The sequence below is a fragment of the Phocoena sinus genome, chromosome 11 (genome assembly GCF_008692025.1).
Source record: "Phocoena sinus isolate mPhoSin1 chromosome 11, mPhoSin1.pri, whole genome shotgun sequence".
Taxonomy (NCBI): domain Eukaryota; kingdom Metazoa; phylum Chordata; class Mammalia; order Artiodactyla; family Phocoenidae; genus Phocoena; species Phocoena sinus.
The window spans coordinates 60442777-60467150 of NC_045773.1; the positions used below are offsets into that span (position 1 = coordinate 60442777).

The following is a 24374-nucleotide window of genomic DNA, read 5'->3' on the forward strand; positions in this document are numbered from 1 at the left end:
AAACACCACCTTAGAAGTAAATCCAGATCTGTCAAGAGACAACAGTGGAAGCTTACATTATTATTTTTTTAGTTTCATTGACGTATAGTTGATTTACAATGTTGTGTTTAATTTCTGCTGTACAGCAAAGTGATTCAGTTATACATCTATCTATTCTTTTTCATGTTTTTTTCCATTATGGTTTATCCCAGGATATTGAATATAGGTCCCTGTGCTGTATAGTAAGACCCTGTTATTTATCCATCCTATATATACTAGTTCGCATCTGTTAATCCCAGACTCCCACTCCATCCCTCCCCCACGCTCCCTCCCCCTTGGCAACCACAAGTCTGTTCTCTATGTCTGTGAGTCTGTTTCTGTTTTGTAGATAAGTTCATTTGTGTTGTATTTTAGATTCCAATCAGAACAGCAGACAGAAAGCCAAATGAAAAAAAATGAAAAGCAATGTAAAAGACCTATGGGATAATATAAAGCATGCCAGTCTACGCTTACATTATTTATTAAACAAAAGAAAGGGTGGGACGTTCTGCCTGATGCTCCCTAACTGCTTCTAGGCTCACTTCAATTTTTGTTAAAGCTGACATGTTTGAATGAGTTATAACAAAGTGACCGCGGGGCATGACCACAAAAGCTGAGCGTCAACAAGACATTTTGTAATCTGCTGATGAAAATATTCTTTCTTGTTCTTCTTCAGGGAGAATTTTGAATGTATAATTGTTAAAATTTTCATTAATATCGATTTCTGTTTAGAAATGTACTAGATTTCAAATCTAGTGAGTATGCCTGAAAGTTTTCTGGACAAAGATGTGAATTTCTTTTACAGTTCCATGAAGCTTGGAGTAAGCTTATGGAGTGGCTGGAAGAGTCAGAGAAGTCTTTGGATTCTGAACTGGAAATTGCCAACGACCCAGACAAAATCAAAGCACAACTGGCACAGCATAAGGTGGGTCTGCAGTTAAGAAAAGCACATTGTGTCGTTGTATATCTCAGGGTCACTTTTAAATTCCTACCTGATTGTGTATTTATTCACCACTGGAGAAAAAGCCTGTCCAACGTGGACCTATATTAAATTTAAAACCAATTGCCCTTTACATTGGTCAAGTGATCATTCCATTATGATTCCAGGGTTAATTATTAAAAGAAAACTCACTGAATTAAAACTGGAAGTCTTCCGCAGTCTAAAACACATAAAGGACTTTTAGAGGCCGAACATTGGCACTTCGGTTTATCACAACTGCCTTGTCTTGTAATTTCTTTCATAGACCAAATGCCATGCAGGACATAATTATGTACTAAAAGGAATGTAGATTTTGCCATATATATTCCTACATACAGTGCAGTGGGGAAAATTGGTTGCCACCTCCTAAATTGGTATTACTGTGTATGTGTGTGAAATTCCACCCCTCCCCTCAAAGACACATAGTCACTGGCTTCCTTGTGTAGACAAGAAGATATGGAAACACTGTGTTTTATATTTTCTGCCTTTTATATTCCTACCACATGCCATTCAAAGAACATCCCTCCCCCCATCCTCCCCAACTCTCTTGAATTTGGGTCTTTCTGTTATTCTGTTTGTAAAGTGATCATCGGCCCTCAGGGTGAGGATGTGGGTAAAAGGAGACCGTCCCTGCAAACCATTTTACAATCTTAGGCATCTACATATAAATCATTGCTTGAAACATGATAGCTTTTAAAATGCTGGAAAAGATTGAATGATATAAGTTTTATCATCATCAGAACATTCTAGCCCTCGTGTTCATCCAGGCTGGTTGCTTCCGTCAGTGGGCCTGACCAGGTGCAGGGCTCAGGATCCTAGGATGATGGGGGAACATGCTGAGGTCCTTTCTTTGGCTGGATGAGGGCTTTACGAGTGGCTTGTCCTGATGGCCCCTCTGCCTGGGAGCTGCCCCATCTAGCACTGGCAGCCCAGAGATGGTGATCAGCACCCTTTCCCGTCCCCTCCTTCTCAAAATAGAATGCCTTATGTGAACTTGAGCATAGATGTTGTGTTACATAGTCTGATGAAAGCATCCTGCATATTTAAAGTAGAGAATCCTGGAAATAAGAATGTGTGAAGAACCCTATTAGATTTCTTTTTCCTAGTGAGGCCTGTCGCCAGTCACCATTTCTCTGAGATAACAGGGTACGTTAAGCCTATCTTAAAAGAAGTCTTTTCTGTTTATCGTTTGGATACTTTTTGTCTTTAAAAAGTTTGACTCTATCCTGTATTCAGCTGTAACATTTGTTTTGTATAAGAAAATCTGTGTCAATACCATGATTCTAAAGCTAGCGTTCTGTTTCGAAAAACATGAAAAACATAATAATTACAGAAAACAGACTACAGAAATAGTGACATATTGTGATGGGATTTATTGCCAAAAAATTCCCAGATGTAGTTGCCTCCTATTATAAAAGATATATATAGTGTGGTATTAGTGAAACACTTCAAGTGTGTAACATTTTTAAGGCAATACAATTTATTAGGTAATTGTAACCTTGAGGTTATTTTGGGAAATTACATTTGCATAGCATTTTACTGCCTGGGGTGATTCTGATGTGCTACCAGGATTGAGAATCTCCATGTTTGTGTTTCCTTGATATTTTATGAGCTTTTAAGCTGCCCATGAAGTTGACCTTTTTTCTTCTCATCGCTGAGATTATGTATTCAATAGCAGTTGTCTTACTCTTTCTATTAAATGTTTACAAACACCCACAAAATGCAAGATGATGCTAAGGGTCCTACGGAGGTAATACCCCTGCTCTATGAAAGCTTATAATTGAGTTATATAGAAAGATTAGAATTCATCCCTCCCCCACATGCGTATATACACACACAAACATGAAGGGTTCACTAACACTGTAAAAGCTGAAAAATACAGGTGTCATATTAGCCATGTAGCTGTTTGGTAGTGGAAAGTCATCTATAGACCTTCGGAGACTTGGGTAGGGCGTTGTGGATGTGAGGAGGGACGTGGCCTCCCCACGTATGCCTAGAATGAGTGGGTCCAAACACAGAACCAAAGCTATGGTTCTTTTCCCCTTATCCTGGCTCACAGATAAAATACATGTAACATTACAGTGAGAATCCAAAATGTGTGACAGAAAATCTTTTTGACAATAAAAAACAACTGTAGTAAATTTATACATTACTGGGTCATTCTGTGTCCAGACTGGACCCATACTTACTCATAGAGTATTAGCTACATTTTCCTCTCTGGGCTCGTGGGTCTCTCCATAGTTTAGTAGCAATTCCATATTCCAATTTACCATAACTATTTATACTGTTTGTAGTTTATGTCTACAAGAGATTCAGGATTTGTTTTGCTTTGAAATTTTTTTTTTTTGATACTACTAGGTGCTCTTAATAATAATAGGTGCTTGATAATAGTAGGTGCTTGGCTTCTGGAAAAAGTTAATCCTTCCATTTGAAAGTTTAAAGGTTCTTCTCTACCCTGGTGTGTTCCCTGTTGAGTACTCACTACACCATGTGACTTGATGATGGCTGATGTCTCCATTTATTTAAGAGGAATGCCCTTTTCACTGTCTCTTACCTATTTGTGTATCAATCCCAAGTAGAAATGCATGCTGCTCTCTTGTTGGATGTACAGGAGTTTCAGAAATCCCTCGGAGCCAAGCATTCTGTCTACGACACCACCAACAGGACTGGGCGTTCTCTGAAGGAGAAGACCTCCCTGGCTGACGACAACCTGAAGCTGGACGACATGCTGAGTGAGCTCAGAGACAAGTGGGACACCATCTGTGGGAAGTCGGTGGAGAGGTGAGATGCGCCTGACAGCCGCTCACTCATCTTGCTGGACCCCTGGCAGCTGTCACGGTCCTGGCGCTCTGCAGGCAGGGTTTGGAACCTTGAATACATACCTCCTTTGCCTGGAGAATGTCTGCTCATCCTCGATGCCCCACACACACAGTGCCTCCCCCGAGAGGCTTTGCTGTTCAGTATTATTTACGTTTAAGTGCTCGGTTCGTTCAAAAATGACATCCTTCTCCAAGCCTCCCCGCATCTCGCATGCAACTACAGTGCCTGCCTTCGGACTGGTCCCCAGGTCTGCCATGGTCCTCCTCAGTCCCGTTTCCACATCACCAGTAGGCCTGTCTTCTTAAAGTATAAGTGGGATCTTGTCACCCCCCCTTCCCCCCCAACCCCCCTTCATACCCTTTAGGGACGAACTCTTGGGTGTGGATTAGGATACAGGCCCTGTCACTGTGGCGAGCAGGGTCCTACCAGCCTGACCTCACACACCCCTTCCCAGTCTCCCTCCTCCTCACTACACTTCAACCATGAAGACCCAAAATGTTAAAAAAATGTTAAAGTAGCTAAGAAAGTTAAAATAGTAGTTGAAGAGTTCACATATCTTATACATGTTTCCAAATTTTTCATTGATCCTTAGTCTCATTACTTTTGTCAGTATCCAAATTCAATAGAATATCATATTCCATTCTAGGGAACTTCATAATAAGTTTTTAGTGTTAGTCTTTTTTGTTGTTGTTGTTGTTTTGCGGTACATGGGCCTCTCACTGTTGTGGCCTCTCCTGTTGCGGAGCACAGGCTGCGGACGCGCAGGCTCAGCGGCCATGGCTCACGGGCCCAGCCGCTCCACGGCATGTGGGATCTTCCCGGACCGGGACACGAACCCGTGTCCCCTGCATCGGCAGGCGGACTTTCAACCACTGTGCCACCAGGGAAGCCCTAGTGTTAGTTTTTCAGAATCAATAAAATCTTCTCTCAGAAGGTTACATACTTTTTACAGTGTCCTATAAATGATTTCACGACAATTCATATGGCATTCTTGAAAAGACAGAAAGTCACAGTGATGAACAGATCCATGAGTGGCAGGTGTCCGCCGTGGAGGCAGACTGTGACCAGGAAGAGCCAGCCTGAGGGAGATCTGGGGTTGATAGACTGTTCTGAGTCTTGACTGTGGTGATGTTACATGAACATATACATGTTTTAAAATCCATAGAACTGTACACCCCAAAGGTCAAACTTACTGCATGATACTTTAAAACACAATTTAATTGAAAAGGCATATTTTTATGAAGAAACTAAAGGGCCCGTGAGGTGGTGATGAGGGAATTTTCCTGGAACAGGTGCCATGGATTTAAGCAATGAAAAGAAAATTGGAGAGAAGTTTGTTATTTTCTAAGGAAAGCAGAGAAACAGCAGTGAGTCCAAATACACTGCTTTTCCTCTTGAGGTCTGCTTAGCCTTCGTGGATGTTTTTTAGATGTTTGGATATAGAGGGCAGCTTTTTTGTTGCTCAGATTGATTTTTTCCATTTTTTCCCCTAGACAAAACAAATTGGAGGAAGCCCTCTTATTTTCTGGGCAATTCACAGACGCCCTGCAGGCCCTCATTGACTGGCTGTACAGGGTTGAGCCCCAGCTGGCTGAGGACCAGCCTGTCCACGGAGACATCGATCTAGTGATGAATCTGATCGATAATCACAAGGTATCGTTATCTGGGACATTTTATTTTATCTTGCTTGATTATTCTGAATGTAGAGGGAACTGTAACCACTTAATTTAGCTTTGTAAATATCTACAGAGTATCTATCATGTTACATAATAGTTTTTAATACTGAAATATGTGACATTTGAGGAGAACAAGGAAGCCAACTTTAAAAGTGATGCAGGAAAATTACTTCAGTATCAGTGAAATACTTTGGTTTTAAATTTCCCTATCCGAAACCTTGCTAGAACTTGAAAAGTTATTTCATTGTCTGGCACTTTCAAACGTTTTTCAAGAATGTTTTAGTATCTTCTGTTATTCATTTAGGTAATTATGTGATATAATTTAAAATCGTTCGTTCAGTGACCTGGAACTAGGTCATTGCTGAAGTGCTAGATGTGTGACATGATCTGTGGGGGTCATGATCAGCTGCTTCTCTTTTTCTCAAAAACAGTTTTAACCTTGCCCCTTGACCTGTAGCAGTTTAAGAGACAACAGCGTATGCCATTAGGGATTCAGTTATTACTTCAAGAAAATTGGTTTCCTTGCCGTCTCCTGATATGCATGTCAATCTGTTGTACAAATCAAATGTGGTATTTGAGACGTCCCAGAGATATACTGAGTGTAAGGTCCTAAATTATGATCAAATACTGTTACAACTTAAAGAACCTTGAAAACAGCATGAGGCCCGGTACTAATGTAGGATGGTTGGCTTTATATATACAGTTTTCTTACAGCACTACACTTGAATTCATGTCATATTCCTCTCTATAATTTTTCAGTTCAGAAAACTTATTTCATTTTAAAATGTTCTCTTTATACCTCCCTGCTTATGCTATTTTGATCTTACCTGTTCTTTTTAAAATAATTGGTCCTTTTGCATATTTATTTCCCCTTTTCTCGTTCCATTATCTCATTATACCCATAGAAGAGAGTTTGTTATGTTTGAACATTAACAGAAAATAAGAGAATAGATGAAGAACATTGATCTGGCCTACAAACATTTTAAAAACTTTAAATTATGTTGCTTTGCCTATATTGAAACAAATGTTTTGTGCATGATTAATACAAACTTTTCCATCCCCTGGCACTCCTTCAATGACTGATGAATAATGTAATGTTACTTTGTACATAAATGCCATTTTTAGAAGCTCACTGTCTAAATATTTACTCCCCTAGGCACTTGGCTGGTTTTTTATATACTAAAGGTCAACAAGAATGAATTAATCATTCAGCATTAGTAATACAATTGGAAGCCCCAATAAGAAGTTTAAGTATACAAAGTACATTGGAAAGCCTACTCAACCGTGGGACTAGTCCTGTCACAAAAGGGAGAGTTAGACGCTGTACCTTGTATCTGTGTGTTTGTGCATGTGTGTTTATTCGTGTGTGTGTGTGTGTGTGTTTGTCTCTGCGGGCACACCTCATTTAACACTATCAGAGTGAAATCAGCAAAGAACTCATCACACTGTTTCTGGATTATTTTCGACAGTCTCACTTTTATGAATGATCCGAGTATCAGAATAGAAACTCATGGATAGAGTCAGAAGGATAAAATGTGCTTGGTAATATTCATTTGTGATGATTTCTTAGAAAAATAAGCTGATTTCAGTTTATATATGAAGTTGGTTATTTGAAAGATCTGGTTGCAGACAGACTCTTGCGTCAGAAATGGACTTAGTCCGGGACCAAAAGAAGCCACTTTAACCCTTGGCACATCAGAGTTCATCAAAATTGTGCGGGAGAGAAAAATAAAAAGCTTTTCCTCCAAGATGACAGATTAAGGAGTCAAGCCTCTAAAATTTGACGTTATGGGTTAGTGCCCAGGATCCTGTGAAAGCTACAACAAAGGATTGTTAGAGGGAAACAAAGAGGATGTGCCAGCCCTGCTGTTGTCTCCAAGGGCTGCTTAGTTACCAGTCAGTCCCTTAGGTGTGTTTGCTGATGGAGAGCAGTGTGGTGGCCAGCACACACTGGGCGCACACAGTAATGATTCCAGAGGGATTGGGACACCCTCACAAAGTATCACAGAAAAGAAGTTGTGATGCATTTTTGCATGGGATTGAAATAAAGAAGGGTGACCACCATTCTTTAAGTCCAACATGTCATTTAAAAAATAACATTCACTCAGGAAAACATTACAAGATTGAGGAGCAAATTGATACAAGCCTAGACTTGACGGTGCCCTCACAGGAGCAGTGTGTCTTGTCTTATTTTCTGCAGATTCTGAGGAAAACTGTAGGTCTTGGAGAGCCATACATGATGTTATGTGCACATACATATTTCATATAGTATGTCTTACTATATATAAGTTATAGTATATAAGTATGTAAGTTATATATAGTAAGTAAGTTACTATATATAACTTACTTTCATATAGTATGGCTTTGTAATTTAAAATTAATTTTTTAAAATTTGGTCTTAGGTCTTCCAGAAGGAGCTGGGGAAGAGGACCAGCAGCGTGCAGGCCCTGAAGCGCTCAGCCCGGGAGCTCATAGAGGGCAGCCAGGATGACTCCTCCTGGGTCAGGGTCCAGATGCAGGAGCTGAGCACACGCTGGGAGACGGTGTGTGCACTCTCCGTATCCAAGCAGACCCGCCTAGAAGCAGCTCTGCGCCAGGTAAAGCCCTGGGGTTACAGCTGCTGGGTGTGCTGACAAAGGTCCTGCACCCCCAACAGGAACTGCTGTTCTGAAGGACCACAGGGCTCCTGTGTCTCAGCCAGGATAGTCATGGGGAGGGAGTCCTTAGAGCATCGTTGCGTGGGCCCGCTCCCCGCCCAACTCCTCCCCAAAGAATTTAAATGACTCAACAGAGGGAGGTTTTCTAATCTTCCCGTAAAAGTGCTGTTTGAGTCTTTTTTTCAGCTAGAATGTATAATGGGCTGCCATTCATCTCACATCAGATTGTTAAAATGGTGAATTATTCTTCATGTAGGCCGTTTTGACAGATTAGATGTCTTCTTACATTTGTAAAATGCAGCACCATGTATCTTTATCTTTTTAATGGGAATAATGGATATAATGAATCAGTTTAAATTTAAGACTTTTTTTTTTCCATTGAGAGGAAGACTTGACTCTACTAACAAGCATGTTTGGAAATCTTTTTTGGGGCGCATGTGAACCGTTAGGCAGAGGAGTTTCACTCGGTGGTCCACGCCCTCCTGGAGTGGCTGGCGGAAGCGGAGCAGACCCTTCGTTTCCATGGCGTTCTCCCAGACGATGAGGATGCTCTTCGGACTCTCATTGATCAGCATAAAGTGAGTTACATAAATGCTCAGTAAAAATAAGTGAGAAAGCCAAACAAAGTAGAGAAAATGTACTCATGATTGCAAATACCAACTGCATGAATATCTTCCTTCCTGAGAAGTAGTGAAAGATCTGGTATGTTTGAGAATTTATGTGTATCCTCCTTCCCTACATAGGTGTGTCCACATGCAACTACGCACATGTGTGTGTGGTATTCTTTTTTTTAATGTCGTCTTTATAGAAGGTGGTTATTTTAAAACTAGTCACTCTGAAGGAACCCTCCTAAACTGTTGGTGGGAATGTAAGTTGGTGCAGCCACTGTGGAGAACAGTATGGAGGTTCCACAGAAAACTAAAACTGGAGCTGCCATATGATCCAGCAATCCCACTCCTGAGCATATATCCAGACAAAACTATAATATACTTCAATTAAAAAAATAAAATAAAATAAAACTAGTCATTCTGTTTTCCTGTCTCCAGGAAGCACATTTTTCTAGGGAACTCTTTGGCTCCTGAGCAAAACTGGTCAATTTTGTTGCACTTAGATGTGCATTTCAAAGATGAAACTTCCTTACTGAGCAGTATGACATTTATCAAATTATAACCATTAGAATTGTCAATTAATGATTTTTACCTTTGTAAGCAAGACAAGCAAGTAGTTTAATAACTGGTCTTCAAATTTTATTTTTAAACCTCTGCCAATTCTGTTTTTAATCAAGAGCTGCTTTAAATTCTTTTGAGAAGTAACCCATTTATAAATTATAAATAAAAAATGGATTATGTAAGTACATATACTATTAAATAATTAACCAGGGCTTCCCTGGTGGCGCAGTGGTTGAGGGTCCGCCTACCGATGCAGATGACACGGGTTCGTGCCCTAGTCCGGGAAGATCCCACATGCTGGAGAGCGGCTGGGCCCGTGAGCCATGGCCGCTGAGCCTGCGCGTCCAGAGCCTGTGCTCTGCAACGGGAGAGGCCACAACAGTAAGAGGCCCACGTACCGCCAAAAAAAAAAAAAAATAATTAACCAAGTAAAAATCTGGCCGTTGAATTTTCAGGTCAAAATTTTTCCTGTGACGATGCATAGGACTAGCAAAACCCTTAAGAGGGTGGTCCAGAGAGTTCTTAACAGATAATTTTTTTAACCTTTGACTCTAAAAGTCAGGAGTTAGCAATGTTAATACTCAGTGTAGTATTTTTTCCACCTGGGGTGTAGTGTTCTGAAAATTAAGTATCTTGAGGGTTTTTTTCTGTTCTTTTTTTTTTTGAAGTCTAGTTGATTTACAGTGTTGTGTTAATTTCTGCTGTACAGCAAAGTGATTCAGTTATACACATATATGCATTCTTTTTTTAAATATTCTTTTCCATTATGGTTTATCATAGGATATTGAATATAGTTCTCTATGCATTACAGTAAGACCTTGTTGCTTATCCATTCTATATATAAAAGCTTACATCTGCTAACCCCAGCCTCCCACTCCATCCCTCACCCTTGGCAACCACAAGTCTGTTCTCTATTTCCATGAGTCTGTTTCTGTTTTGTAGATCACTTATATCACATGATATTAAGTGATATCATGTGGTATTTGTCTTTCTCTTTATGACTTACTTCACTTAGTGTGATAATCTCTAGTTGTATCATGTTGCTGCATGTGGCATTATTTCATACTTTTTATGGCTAAGTAGTATTCCATTCTATATAGGTACCACCTCTTCTTTATCCATTCATCTGTCGATGGACACTTAGGTTGTTTCCATGTCTTGGCTATTGTGAACAGTCCTGCTGTGAACGTAGGGGTGCATGTATCTTTTTGAATTATAGTTTTGTCTGGATACATGCCCAGAAGTGGGATTGCTGGATCATGTGGTAGCTCTGTTTTTAGTTTTCTGAGGAACCTCCACACTATTCTCCATAGTGGCTGCACCAATTCACATTCCCACCAACAGTGTAGGAGGGTTCCCTTTTCTCTACACCCTCTTCAGCATTTGTAGACTTTTTAATGATGGCCACTCTAACCCATGTGAGGTGGTATCTCGTAGTTTTGATTCGCATTTCTCTCATAATTAGTGATGTTGAGCATCTTTTCATGTGCCTGTTGACTTCAGTGTATTTAGTATTGTTGTCAGCATTTCCTATAAACGGTAAAGGATCTTTTTAGTACCACTGAATAACCTGGTGTTGCAAGGTTAAGTTGGAAATACATAATTAATTCCATTGAAGCATGGATGCCATCATCTTTGGTGACTTCTTGTGTTAATTACGATGCTCTCTCGATGATGGGCTGCTTACGCTATCGCAATGAAATATTGCCTTGTTGTTAATAAAAGGGATGCGAGCTTGTATAGCATTATCAGGAGGAATGAAATGCTGCATACATTTTTTCAAGTTGAAGCTGGCCTGTAAGAGCAGGAAAATTACACCACATTTACTGTACATTTTTGATTCAGTTAAATATTTTGAAAATCTAGTTTATGTTACCATAGGCTGACCATCAGCTGCTTTGGGTTCCACTGACATACTAGGGTTTGGGTGTCAAGAGTGTCCCCTGAAGCCCAGGGTGCATATGTGCCCTACAGAACTGAGGCTACCTGTGGTATCACCGCCCTCACAGCAGGGCCAGGAAACCCCCAGAAACATCAGGAGGCAGGCATCCCGGGAAGGGGTAGTGGTGTCAAGAACAGATTATCTTTAAACATTTTAAATTAGCATACAATTGCATGCAATTTTATAAAGTGCTTCTCTGTAATAATATTTTGCAGTGATATTGTTCTTTCTGTTTCATTTCTTTTGCTTCCCTTCACACATTCTCACCAATAGAGGAAAAACAGAATATTTAATTTCTTAGACTAGAGCCCTCTCAATATAATCCAGCTTCTAAAATTGGCAGATTTTCCCATGTGAGCACAAACCACTGAGGCAACACTCAGACTGGCCTGGAGGAGCCCGGGGTGCTGTCAGGAGTTGGTACCCAGCCCACAGTGTTTCCAGTGGGAGCTGGGCGCCCATTGTGGGAGTGATTAAAAGTACATGATTGGATCAACTCTCCTCTGGAAAAGCACAGCTGTTCTTAACCTTCTGGTTTTCTCTTCCTAGTAAAGTTTGTTTCCTTTCACTTAAAAGGGGTCTGTTTTGGGGAAAATTAATATTTTTAAAGTAGGTCATGATATTTAAAAAGTAGGTCATCAAATTCTGTGAGTCTCTTTCTGTTTTGTAAATAATTTCATTTGCTTATGGTTACCAAAGGGGAAAGGTGGGGAGAGGGATAAGTTAGGAGTTTGGGAGTAACATATACACAGTACTATATACAATATAGGTAACCAACAAGGACCTACTGTAGTATGTAGCACTACTACATACTACAGAGTAGGGAACTCTGCTCTACTCAGTGTTCTGTAATAACCTATATGGGAAAAAAGCCTAATCTGAAAAAGAATGGATATATGTATATGTATAACTGAGTCACTTTGCTGTACACCTGAAACTAACACAACATTGTAAATCAACTATACTCCAATATGAAATAAAAATTAAAATAAATACATAAATAAAAATAAAAAGTAGGTCATGTTAGCAGAGTAATTGAACCTGGACTCCCCAACAGTAAAAATGTGGAAATAAAGGTTAAAAAGCATTTATTCACTCACACAGGTACAAAATTGAATAAGACACAGTCTTTTGATCTTGTGGACCTTAACAATCTAGTAGCTGTGCATATAAACAAAATATTTTATTAGAGCGAAATGCCAGGGTAGGAGGCGTATGACAGCTGCTTCAGAGGTTTGGAAACAAAAGGTCACTAGATGTGAACACCTATACTTTCTGACCCCCTGGTTACACGGCGTGGGTAACACAAGTGCCATCCATCCCCTGGCACCCTTGTCACGTGTGGAAGGAATCCCTCTTAGTGTGGGGTCCAGGTAGATTGGAGGGGTCAGTGGATGTTTGAAATTCAGTGCAGGGTTTGGGAAGCATGTGCCCCATAAGCATGTGCCCAAATGCCTCACATTTTGGGGGGCAAAAGTCCTCATTTTTTAGCCCCGCTTTCAGAGTTCTGTGATCCATGAATCTATGGGTACAGTTCTGATGGTAGAAAGTAAAGTATGTGAGACATTTATAAAAAGGTTGATTTGACAGCCTTCCAAAGCCTGTTGAGGTGTATTCATCCTTCCAGGGCTGAGAGTGGCTCTTTTTACTGCCCTTTAATGGACATATTTCCCAGAGGCTGGCCGCTGTCAGGCCCACTTTCTCCAGACTCACTCGACTCCTTCCCCACTGGACGCTGGGCCTTCTCTCCCACAACCCAGGCCTTTCTAGTTCCCTGCCAGTCTGCTGTCTTCCTTGGCACTTTTTGGATACACATTCCTATCATCCCTGACACGGTTAATGCTACTTTGAATACTAACCTCCTCGTCGTATTTGCTAGAACATTTTTTTTTTTTGCAATCCATACTGTTTCTATCACTGGCTTAGTATCTGTCCCAATTCTTGCTTCTACGAATATAATTATAATGTATTCAAATTTAGGAGAGCGTCTTTTTTGTTTAATGTATTTTGTAAAGCATGAGATAGTATCCTGTACTTGGATCTTCTCCTCTCTTAATTCCTCACTCGGTGGATGATTTCCAGCTGTGAATAAACCGATGTAAGTTCTTGCTTATTGGTTTAGCTCTGACAGTCCAGTGGACATTGCTGGCCTTTTAGTTTCAGCCCGTGCGTCTTTGTTTATGCTGTAGGAATTCATGAAGAGACTGGAAGAAAAGCGTGCTGCCCTCAACAAAGCCACCAGCATGGGAGACTCCATCCTGGCCATCTGCCACCCAGACTCCATCACCACAGTCAAGCACTGGATTACCATCATCCGGGCCAGATTTGAGGAGGTCCGTGCATCTCAGTCCATCTTTAGAGCAGCTGGAGCTTTGAGAGTCAGGGGAGGGGGCGTGGAAACTCGGGCAATTAATGACGCATTTATGGCTGTGGGAACCTAAGGGCTTATGTTCTTCACAAGACCATTCTTCTGTGTGTTACCTGTCTCTGCCACCCACTTTTCTTTAAAAAGTTACAGGCATTCTGCAGCCATGTCCCTGAAATTATGTGGTTCACTGTAGGATTTTTTGTCCACTTCCAGATCACGTCTGTTGAATAGGTTTTTCAGAGCCGTCTATGCTTGTGGAATGCATTGCACACACAAGTGAATTCATTCTGTATTTAAGATCTTAGCTATTTTTATTTCCACTCTGTGCTACACAGAGTGAGCATATGTGATTCTTCAGGGAATGCATGTTCGAACTTAAATTAGCAGGCAAAGGGAAGCCTGGGTGATTGACGTACATCTAAACTTCTGAGGGTGACAGCCATCACAAAGGGCTCCTGGATCCTCCACAGGCTGGGTCTTGGTACCACTGATGGGATCTAGAAAGACCAGAGAGTTATGGGTCTAGCCTGGGATGATCCTAATTTACATTTAAATGTGGTGTATGTTACATCAGTTACATCAGTCACTGAGATGGAAGAAATTCAGAACAGTTGTTTTCTCCATCAGGTACTGGCCTGGGCAAAGCAGCACCAGCAGAGACTAGCCAGTGCCCTGGCAGGACTCATCGCCAAGCAGGAGTTGCTGGAAGCCCTGCTGGCCTGGTTGCAGTGGGCTGAAACCACACTGAGCGACAGGGATAAAGAGGTCATCCCGCAGGAGATTGAAGAGGTGAAAGCCCTCATTGCAGAACACCAGGTAAATAGATGTCATCCTAACCTGCCTTCTCAGACACTGTCTTTGCTTCACACTGTACTTCTCAGAAGACTGCTCTGTGCTTCTTACCTTCACTTCCTCAGACACACTCCTCAACTCCTCCACCGAGTTTCTGACTCCACTGCTGCCCTGGAGCTTCTCTCTGGAGAGTCACTTAGTTTTGCTGGTGTCTCCTGCCCTGTGTGACCTTCCCATGATCCTCCCTTTCGGCCCCATCCATGGAGCTGTGCTCGCATCTCAGATGGGCTCCCCCCCGTCCCTGTGCTGTGCGGCTGCTTCCCACTATTGCTGTCATATTTTGATAAAAGTATAAGATATCGATGCCTGTGATGGCCCTGCAGTGTCTCTGTCAACCGAGGCATTAAAGTGATCAGTGTCCTCCAGTGTGACAGACATTCCAGAAATGTGTTTCTTCACTTCTCACTTTTTTCTGCCTTCTCCTTTTCCCATCACTTTTCACCAGTCTCTGCCCTTGCCACAGATTCCAGATACAGGGACACCTGGTCAACCATGATAAAAAGTCCAAGGAGATGAGATAAATGGCAACATAGTCAAACCTTTTAAATGTAAAATTGAACCTGAATGACTTTGACCCTCCTTGGTAGAGCAGATTTATTGATAGGGATATTTTAAATGTATCCACATTTATGTGGGTATGCTTTATGTCACTGTATATCAAAGCCATCTTAAGTATTTCAGATATGTAGATGAGATGTGTCGCAGGAAAGCCCTAGAGACACCCCAGCTAACTCGTTCCTTTGTAGACAAATGCTCACTTTAAGATTCTTCAGGGAGAGCTTGGAAGCTTGGTCCTGGCTGGTGCGCAGACAGGTTGTGTTCCTCATACAGCTGCTCCCCCTGTGGTCTTCAAATAAAACAAGTTGCTTTTGTAACACTGTAGTTACTTATCACCTATTAACATTTTGTATTCTGTAAATGCTGTATTATGATGGTTAGATTTTTTTTACCCTAGATAAAACATGTTTTATTCTTTTTTCAGAAATCATAGTATGGTCCTTTTATCTTCTCGTTTTTAGTTCATTTCTAAAGATGGTTTTCTCTGATATACTTGTATCTAGTTGACATCATTTCTTTCTTTCAGACCTTCATGGAGGAAATGACCAGAAAACAACCTGACGTGGACAGAGTCACCAAGACCTACAAGAGGAGAGTGGCAGACCCCTCCTTACATTCCCACATTCCGGTCTTGGATAAGGGGCGAGCAGGAAGTAAGCAGTGGCTAATTTCTTTAACATGAGGATGGTTAAGCAAGGAAGTTAGTTTCCTTTTATTTTGAGTTATGGTTTGACATTTTGGAGCCATAGGTGATTCTACATGAGCTCTCAATCATAAAAGGTTTTCTTTCTTTCTTTTTTTTTTTTCATTAATTTATTTATCTTTGGCTGTGTTGGGTCTTTGTTGCTGCGTGCGGGCTTTCTCTAGTTGTGGTGAGCGGGGGCTACTCTTCGTTGCGGTGTGCAGGCTTCTCATTGCAGTGGCGTCTCTTGTTGCGGAGCATGGGCTCTAGGCATACGGGCTTCAGTAGTTGTGGCATGCGGGCTCAGTAGTTGTGGCGCATGGGCTTAGTTGTTCCACGGCATGTGGGATCTTCCTGGACCAGGGCTCGAACCCGTGTCCCTTGCATTGGCAGGCGGATTCTTAACCACTGTGCCACCAGGGAAGTCCCATAAAAGGTTTTCTTGAAAGAATATGTGGGCTAAGTATTATAGCAACTTATTTTAAAATAAAGGAAAGGATAAATCCAGGTCTCTATATGTGTAACTTTATTTGCTCAAAGTGTATCTTTCAGATTAGCCAGAAGAAATCAGGAATAACTTTCAACAAGAACAGAAGTCGTCACCCCCTTTGAATTGACTCATTCTGCTTCTCTTACATAAATAACCTTAAAGTGGAATGGAACAAGAATGACCATGACCTGCATAAAGTTCATGACCTAACTGTTCACTAGTAACCAGCAATCTGATAGATTTTCCTCATGTTCATTTGACTTGAGGCTCTATTTACTGACTTCTCAGGCTGTCTTGACCCAGCGAAGTGACATTAAATACAATAATAGCTAGCTCAGATAAGATTTAGAAGCAGCACAATTTATACCAGGCAGTTTGTATATTTCTGAATGGTGCCTTACTAAAGAAAAGTGGTATTGGATCGGTCATAGTCGTGTCTTGCACAAGGAGGCAGGGTAACAAAGTTGTTAGGAACTCTGGACACAGACTGCCTGGCTGTCCCCACCCCTCAGCATCTGGGAAACGCAACCTTGGACGTTACTTGAACCCCTTCTGAGCCTCAATTTCCTCATCTGTGGAAGGGGAGAATTATAACCTCATTAGACTATGGGGAGGACTTAATGAGCTCGTGTATGAAGTGCTTAGCATACTTCCTGGAATACTGTTAAATGCTCAATAAATATTAGCTATTGATATTTTTATGTAACTCCATGGGAGTTAGGAATTCTGGGCAAATCTCAGCTTGGATGCTAACTTCCTATGAAAGCTTCGGCCAGTGATTTATTTTTCTAGGTCACATTGAACGATTTAGTTAGATGAGGAAACTGCAGTGAGATAATTGCTCTGTGAAGTTATAGAAACTTGTGAATACTAGAAAGAGGGAGGAAACTTTAGGAAGGCAGTAAATTAGGATATGAGACGATGCACAGGAAACACACAATCTCAGTGGAAAATGGACCTGGAAGAAGGCTGGGACCGTAATCACACACTTCCGTACTTGATTGGGAATTTGTCGGGTATCTTGGTCTGACTCTGGCGAGCCGCCCAGTGCCTCCTGCCCTCCTCTCAGCTGGGTTTGCCCAAACTGATTCACACGCACTGCAGTGCCCTGGCAGTACCAAAGAGGAGGACCGCAGGGTGCTTCTTTGTCATTGAAGTGGTGCAGATTTTAGTCTGGAAAATGTTTGAAGCATAAATGTATTGAGAGAACTTTCCAGTATTTCAGGGCTCCCGTCAAGAATATTTCTCTGCTGTCTCTGAACCGTGTGCGACCCTTGTTCGGTAAAACACATTTGACCCTGATATTGTGCATCACCTAAATTAGGGTGTTTCTTCACATCATAGCTAGTAATGAAGTTGATTCAGTCTGGACAAGGAACAGCAAAGGTCAAGCCTTAATGTATTTCAAAACCCTGGAGACTTTGCCATCCTAACTCAAGTTACGTTTGAACAGGAAAACGCTTCCCAGCGTCAAGCTTCTATCCCTCTGGGTCACAGACACAAATCGAAACCAAGAATCCCAGGGTCAACTTACTGGTGAGCAAGTGGCAGCAAGTCTGGCTGCTCGCCTTGGAAAGGAGGAGGAAGCTTAATGACGCCCTGGACAGGCTGGAGGAGGTGAGAAAACTCATACATTGGGTACCATCTTGTCATCTGCCCTCATTCACCGGAACACATTGCCAAGATCTTGATTTTTTTCAACGTTTCTGATAATAGATAAGAAAACTCTTGATGTCTGAGTGCTTATTTTACTTCTAAAATTAAAGCCACAGGTACGAATGTTTTTATGGGGGGAAAAACCCTGATATATGGGCCTTGGATTTAGGGAATCAAAGTCAAAAACAGGTATGTTGTAACATAATCAGGAGCTGACTCCTTCGGAAAAGATCTGGCTTGACGTATGTTTACTGACAGCATCTTCTGGCAACTATAATCATTTATAATGCAGATCACTTATTCATATATACTCTGTGATCTGAAGTGTAGGGTGTCAGATTCTAGAATTGGTAAATTTTTAGAAGGTGAGGAGTTAGGAGCGGCTGGTGGCAGAGACGTGAGGGGTAATAAGATAGGTAAAATCGGTCTTGTTCAGCTGGGCCTGCCCCCTGGGGTACAGATCTCCTGTCACCTTGGGCCACACCACCTTTGTGAGTTCGGCATTATCAGAAATTTTCGGTGTGACTTTTTGAGGAGTTTTGTTTCCTCTATTTGTAAAGAAAAAACAGTGACAGTAACAGAATAAACTTTAGAGAAAAAATGTTCAAGTCCCCTTTGCAAGATGATACCTTTCCTGGAGGGAATGATCTGTGTGTTATCTAGAGGATCATTAAAAACGTCATTCATATTGTATAAGATATAATTTTGGTTATCTAGTGGATCATTATAAACATTATTCATATTATATAATTTTTGTCATCTAGAGGATCATTCAAAATAACGTTATTCATATTGTGTAAGATATAATTTGAGCACAGCAGTAACTCAGGCAAAATGCCTTTTGCCCTCTTCAGCTAAGGGAATTTGCCAACTTTGATTTCGATGTCTGGCGCAAAAAGTACATGCGATGGATGAATCACAAGAAATCTCGAGTGATGGACTTCTTCAGGAGGATCGATAAAGACCAGGATGGGAAAATAACCCGACAGGAATTTATTGACGGGATTCTTTCCTCAAGTAAGTCCCAAGAGAGGTGGCCATAACAGATGTAATTTTTAAAGAAAATAAGCACAGTTTAAAATTATGGAGCCAGTAAATCTGTGTTACTAATAAAACATCACCTTTAAACTTGGCTGTGAAGTCATTGCCCTCAAAAAAAGAAATTTAAAAAAACTGTCCTTAGTTAAAATTTATGGCTTTGAAGTCAGGCACACTTACTAATTGTGTCACCACAGATAAACTCCTTTTCTCCACTGGAGCTGTGTCCCTATGTAGTATAATCAGGTTAATAATACTTAATTCTTAGATTGTGTTGCCCGGCATAAAATGGGAAATCAATAAATGCAAGTCAGTCTCTCTCTTTTTCATTTTAGTTCACATTCTGATCTAATATTGTCATTAGCAGGAAATTAGAAGGCTATAAAACTTCTTAAGGTATGTGCCCCCTTCTTGTTTGGTAGATTTTTTTTTTTTTTTTTTTTTTGCGGTACGTGGGCCTCTCACTGTTGTGGCCTCTCCTGTTGCGGAGCACAGGCTCCGGACGCGCAGGCTCAGCGGCCATGGCTCTCGGGCCCAGCCGCTCCACGACATGTGGGATCTTCCCGGACCGGGGCACGAACCCGTGTCCCATGTATCGGCAGGCGGACTCTCAACCACTGCGCCACCAGGGAAGCCCTGATAGATTATTTTGATCACATGTATGTGATTTCTCTGGCAGATGTTACTAGAAGCACTCTTAAAGTAAATTTCATGTAAATTATTCCTTAAGTGGTACTTGAACCATATGAAATTTGCTAATATTAAACAGTTTTTAGCCTAGAGAAACAGCCATTTCGTGAGAGTCATCCTAATAGTAGTTAAAGGTAAATTTAGGCCACATATGTAGTGGTTGTGCTTGTGTGATGTAAATCAGGTTTTTGTTTTTGTTTATTTTAAGGATTGTAATATACTTGATCATCCTAATCATTTAACTGGCCACGCTACAATTAAAATGTGCGATCGAGAAGGTCTTACGGCAGATTTAACAAGTTAACGCTATTTACTTTTTCTTTAAGACGTAAATCTTTTTGTAAAATGTTATTGTAAGTAGCAGCTCTTACCAACTTTCATTGCGACCAGAGTATGACATATACTGAGAATATCTTAATTATCACTCATACGTGGAATCTAAACCAAAAGTGAAACTCACAGAGATAGTAGAAAAATAATTGCCAGGGGCTGGGAAGTGGAGGAGATAGGGGGAGGTTGGTACAAGGGTACAGATTTTCAGCAATAAAATGAATACGGTCTGAGTATCTACTGTACAACATGGTGACTGTGGTTGATAACACCATATTGTATAATTGGAATTAGCTGAGAGAGTAAAATTCATTCTCACTCAAAAAAAAACCAAAGAGTAAAAGATAAATATGTGAGGTGATGGATGTGTTAATTAACTAGATGGGGGGAATCCCTCTACAATGTGTGCGTGTATCAAATTATTATGATTACAGTTTAAATATCTTACAGTTTTATTTGTCAGTTATTCCTCAATAGCACTACTTACCATTGTTTTGAAAATGTTAGAGTTCCCTACCAGTCGTCTGGAGATGAGTGCAGTTGCAGACATCTTTGACAGAGACGGCGATGGATACATCGACTACTATGAATTTGTAGCTGCCCTTCACCCAAATAAAGATGCATACAAACCTATCACTGATGCTGACAAAATTGAAGATGAGGTACTCATTACCTTTCCACCGGGTAGAACAAGCACTGTGTGTTCTGCCCAGATACCGTGTACAATTCATGCAGTTGTTTTATTTCCATGTTTAGTTGTTGCGTACAGGTTTTAAGGATGCCACGACGTAATATTAATGTGAAAGTGACTGTTTTATCATTGCTTCTGGCAGGTGACAAGGCAGGTAGCTAAGTGCAAATGTGCGAAACGATTCCAAGTTGAACAGATTGGAGATAACAAATACAGGGTAAGTTTTCAAAATAGCTGTGTAGTTCTTTCAAAGGATAAAAATTAAAAACTTTGTCTGCATTGTTTCCCAGGAATGCCAGTTATTTATTTTTACCTTCTATCAAATATAATGGTATATGAAATTCCATCTTTCGTCATTTTTAATGATATAAAGATAGCTTGCATTTTGTATATTAGGACATATCTCTGACATGTATGATACATCCATTCAGGGAGAAAAATATTCACAGAAAAATACATCTCATATATTTAGGTTGCTTCGAATTACTTTATATTTTATTGTGATTAGAGGTAAGTTGTCATATTTTCAGTAACAAAGCTTTTCCAAGCCAGGAAATGAAGTTAAAGGGTTTACTTATTTTTGTAAATGTGAAAAAGAGGTAGTGTTTTCCACTGATGCAGAAATTTAAAAAAATTTACATCTCAGTAACTCAGTTCACCTTCTTTAGAACAATTACTTGAAGACCCTTGTGACTTTGTCACTCTTTCTCTTTTTTCTCTTTTTTTGGAACATCTCTTATTTGTAGTAGCTAGATAGGAAATGTGCAGAGTTTCCCTCCTACAGTATATTACTTATAAATGAAACATTATTCATTTTGCTTTCATATTTCCACATTGAAAAATATTCATCTACATATTTGAATTTTTAACTTAAATTCGAAACCCAAAGACTTTCACAAAAATTTGCAAAGAAAAATTTCTGATTATTTGGGTTGAAGTTGAGAAAAATGGGTACCTGCACATCTCTAAACTAGATACTATATCCAGAAACCCAAAGTGTGAGCGTGTGTGTGTGTATGTGTGTGTGTGTGTGTTCTAGTCATATAGAAAGTTTCCTGTTGAACTAATTATGTCTTTCTTCCATTTTTCATTTTTTATCAGTTCTTCCTGGGAAATCAGGTATAAACCAGTGGAATGTATTCTCAAGTTCCCAATAATTTTTTTTAACTTTAATTCATAGTCATTAAAGCTTGCCCTGGCCAATCTTTCCCATGCTGTCCCCCTAGCTACTACATTGTTGGTTGGCGTGGTGTTTCTGTATACGCTATAAGTGTCCTTGATCCAGGACTCTTTTTTGCCTTGTGTCTCAAATGAGGAGATTACCTTTAAGCAAACCAGATAATCAACTGTAGCTGGGCTGGGTACAGTGTTACAAATGGAATTTTCAGTTCCTGTCTTTAATGATACTATTCTCATCTATTGTATACAAGTATTCATTGCAACACAAAGTTGATTGTCCACACATCTCTGTGTGGCCTCGTTGGTGTTTGGCCATTGAAGCTGTATGCCCTGGTATAAGGTAGCTAGCGAAGGGCCAGCATCCAGCCAGTGACCTGGGAAAACAGCACAGGGGAGAGGTCACCATGGCACTTGGCCACGGTGATGTGATCTCTCCAAAGCAGCTGTTGTCCCTGTGCCCTAATTCATTGATTTAGGGCTTTGCATCCTGAGTAGAAACTTTAACTCTGGAGGTTTTAAATGATGTCATTCCTTTTGAGGAAATGTTTCTCTTATAACTTACATAAAATCTTAGTCATACTTTATGTCATTTTGACCTCACATTTAAGTCAGGATAAATTGTCCAGGGCACTGCATCATGATCAGAATTTTAGAACTGAAGACAAGAGAAATCAGATTTTGATTTAAACAAGGAGAGTTTTTTACTCTGTGCTTTTGGAAAGAACCATGCTATTTATAGTACCTGACCATATCCTATTAGCTATTATTCTGCCCCTCAGTTTCTAAGCCATATTACATCTTAAGTTTCAAATTACCTATTCTCCCCATTTATTGCAAGCAAATAATTTTTTCAAATAAAAATTTTCAGTTATTTTGAATAGATGTTTTGAAAACTTCCATTAGTTTCCATAAAAAGTTACTTTTCCGTTCTTGTTATTTTCTGAGTTAGTAATTGGGATAGCATCTTTTGTTTATGGAAAGGATGAAATATTTCAAAAGGTTTAATTCACAGCACATAGAACAACACTAGCGTCCTTTTTTTTTTTTTTTTGGTCTCACAGTTTAGCTGTTGAGAAAATTACGGAAATTCTAAAGACAATGGTAGTTGTCAGAAAATGCCTTCTCAAAATAAAATTTAAAGTCATTCATGTTTATTATAATGGAAATAATTGAAATATCTCTATAAAATATTTTTATATTCTTTATATGACGATATAAATAAATAAATATTTATATCCTTAAAACTTGTTTTGAACATAGTCTTGGAACAAAAGCGTATCGTCTAATTATCTGGTTCCTTAAGGGTAATTTTCTTTAAATCCCCTCCTTTCCCTTTGCTTATTAGCAGCACCAAATTTTTTCTAACAAAATAAATATGCATTTTTATTTTTAAATTTTAATTTACATTTCTAGAGCAGGTACAACTACAGGAAAGTTGAAGTCTCAAGGCTTAAAAACCATTTTAGAAAAAGTGATGTGAAAAGGTTTGATGTAAACGCCTGAGTCCCACTGGTGCATTTTACATGCTTTCCAGGTCCTTTCTGAGTTTCAGGATCTGGAATGGTTGGCTTTGTCCTAGTGTTCTCTTCCTGAAACTCAGAGTGTTAAAATTTATGAAAAGCAGCAGATTGTTTCTACTTCACGTTTTCTGTTTATCCATCATGAGCCCAGACAAGTAGTCACAATTGTATGTTACCTGCCTTAAAAAGAAGCTATTTATGTCTACTTGACTGTTCATTTTGCTATGGTATCCACCGGGTTGGCAACCATGAAATTCAGTCTGGTGGTTTTTATAAGTTGGACACGAGCTTATTAGAAATGATTTAAAAGTATAAAATCATTTCTCATGGGCTTTCGTAATAAATAAACCTTATGATCAGAAACTACCTGTAGTCTAGACGTTTATTCAAGACCTGCAGAATCTGTAGTGTATATGATTGGAGATCAAAAGACAAGTGCTTCTCAGTGTCAGCAGTTTTGGTATATAGCGCTTTAAAGAAAAGCCGTTTAAATTTGAAAGCTGTATCATTCCTAATGTGTCAGTGACTGTTCTAATATTACAGTAATCTAAAAATGGCACATGAATCCAGCCTTTAACAAATTAGCCTACCAGATCATTAGTGTTGCAGAAGTTTTATTTAACCGTGAAATTTTTATTAGTCATGATCATTTACTACCTTATCTCTCTAAGTCAGAACTGTTTAGAGAAAACAGAATGAGTTTATAAAGATTTCTCCCACGGATTTCAGTGGAAAACAGTTTCAGGTGTAAAAGGAAGTTTTCATGAAGAAGAATCAGAGTTTATTAAATTTTCTTTAGAATCATCTTACCTCCTGGAAGCCCTGGGCAAGTGGGCCAGTGCTTATTTTCATGGCTGTGTTTAATCTCTAGAAACATTTTCCATTACTGCCTTACTAATGTTGTTTCCGTCATAAGAGAGAAAAATCATTTTTAGAAGAAAGCTTCAATATTACTATGATAACCTTTGTTATCTTTTTCCACACTACTTCCTTTGGGCTAAATCAGCATGCAGCCGCCTAACGCAGATCATGATAAACCCCTTTCTCTGAGATTTTACT

General features: G+C 39.9%; 1 protein-coding gene across 14 annotated transcripts in view; it reads left to right on the forward strand.

Annotated features, from left to right (window-relative positions):
* The window catches only part of DST (dystonin), a 508299-nt gene that overhangs the window by 475797 nt on the left and 8128 nt on the right, over window positions 1–24374 (forward strand). For all 14 annotated transcript variants that reach the window (XM_032647809.1, XM_032647814.1, XM_032647805.1 and 11 more), the window contains 13 exons: window positions 824–943; window positions 3609–3778; window positions 5311–5470; window positions 7896–8090; window positions 8600–8728; window positions 13451–13594; window positions 14257–14445; window positions 15566–15692; window positions 17665–17828; window positions 18722–18884; window positions 20433–20587; window positions 20759–20833; window positions 21718–21735. In XM_032647809.1, coding sequence (XP_032503700.1) covers window positions 824–943; window positions 3609–3778; window positions 5311–5470; window positions 7896–8090; window positions 8600–8728; window positions 13451–13594; window positions 14257–14445; window positions 15566–15692; window positions 17665–17828; window positions 18722–18884; window positions 20433–20587; window positions 20759–20833; window positions 21718–21735 — 1809 coding nt within the window. The remainder of the gene's footprint in view (window positions 1–823; window positions 944–3608; window positions 3779–5310; window positions 5471–7895; window positions 8091–8599; window positions 8729–13450; window positions 13595–14256; window positions 14446–15565; window positions 15693–17664; window positions 17829–18721; window positions 18885–20432; window positions 20588–20758; window positions 20834–21717; window positions 21736–24374) is intronic.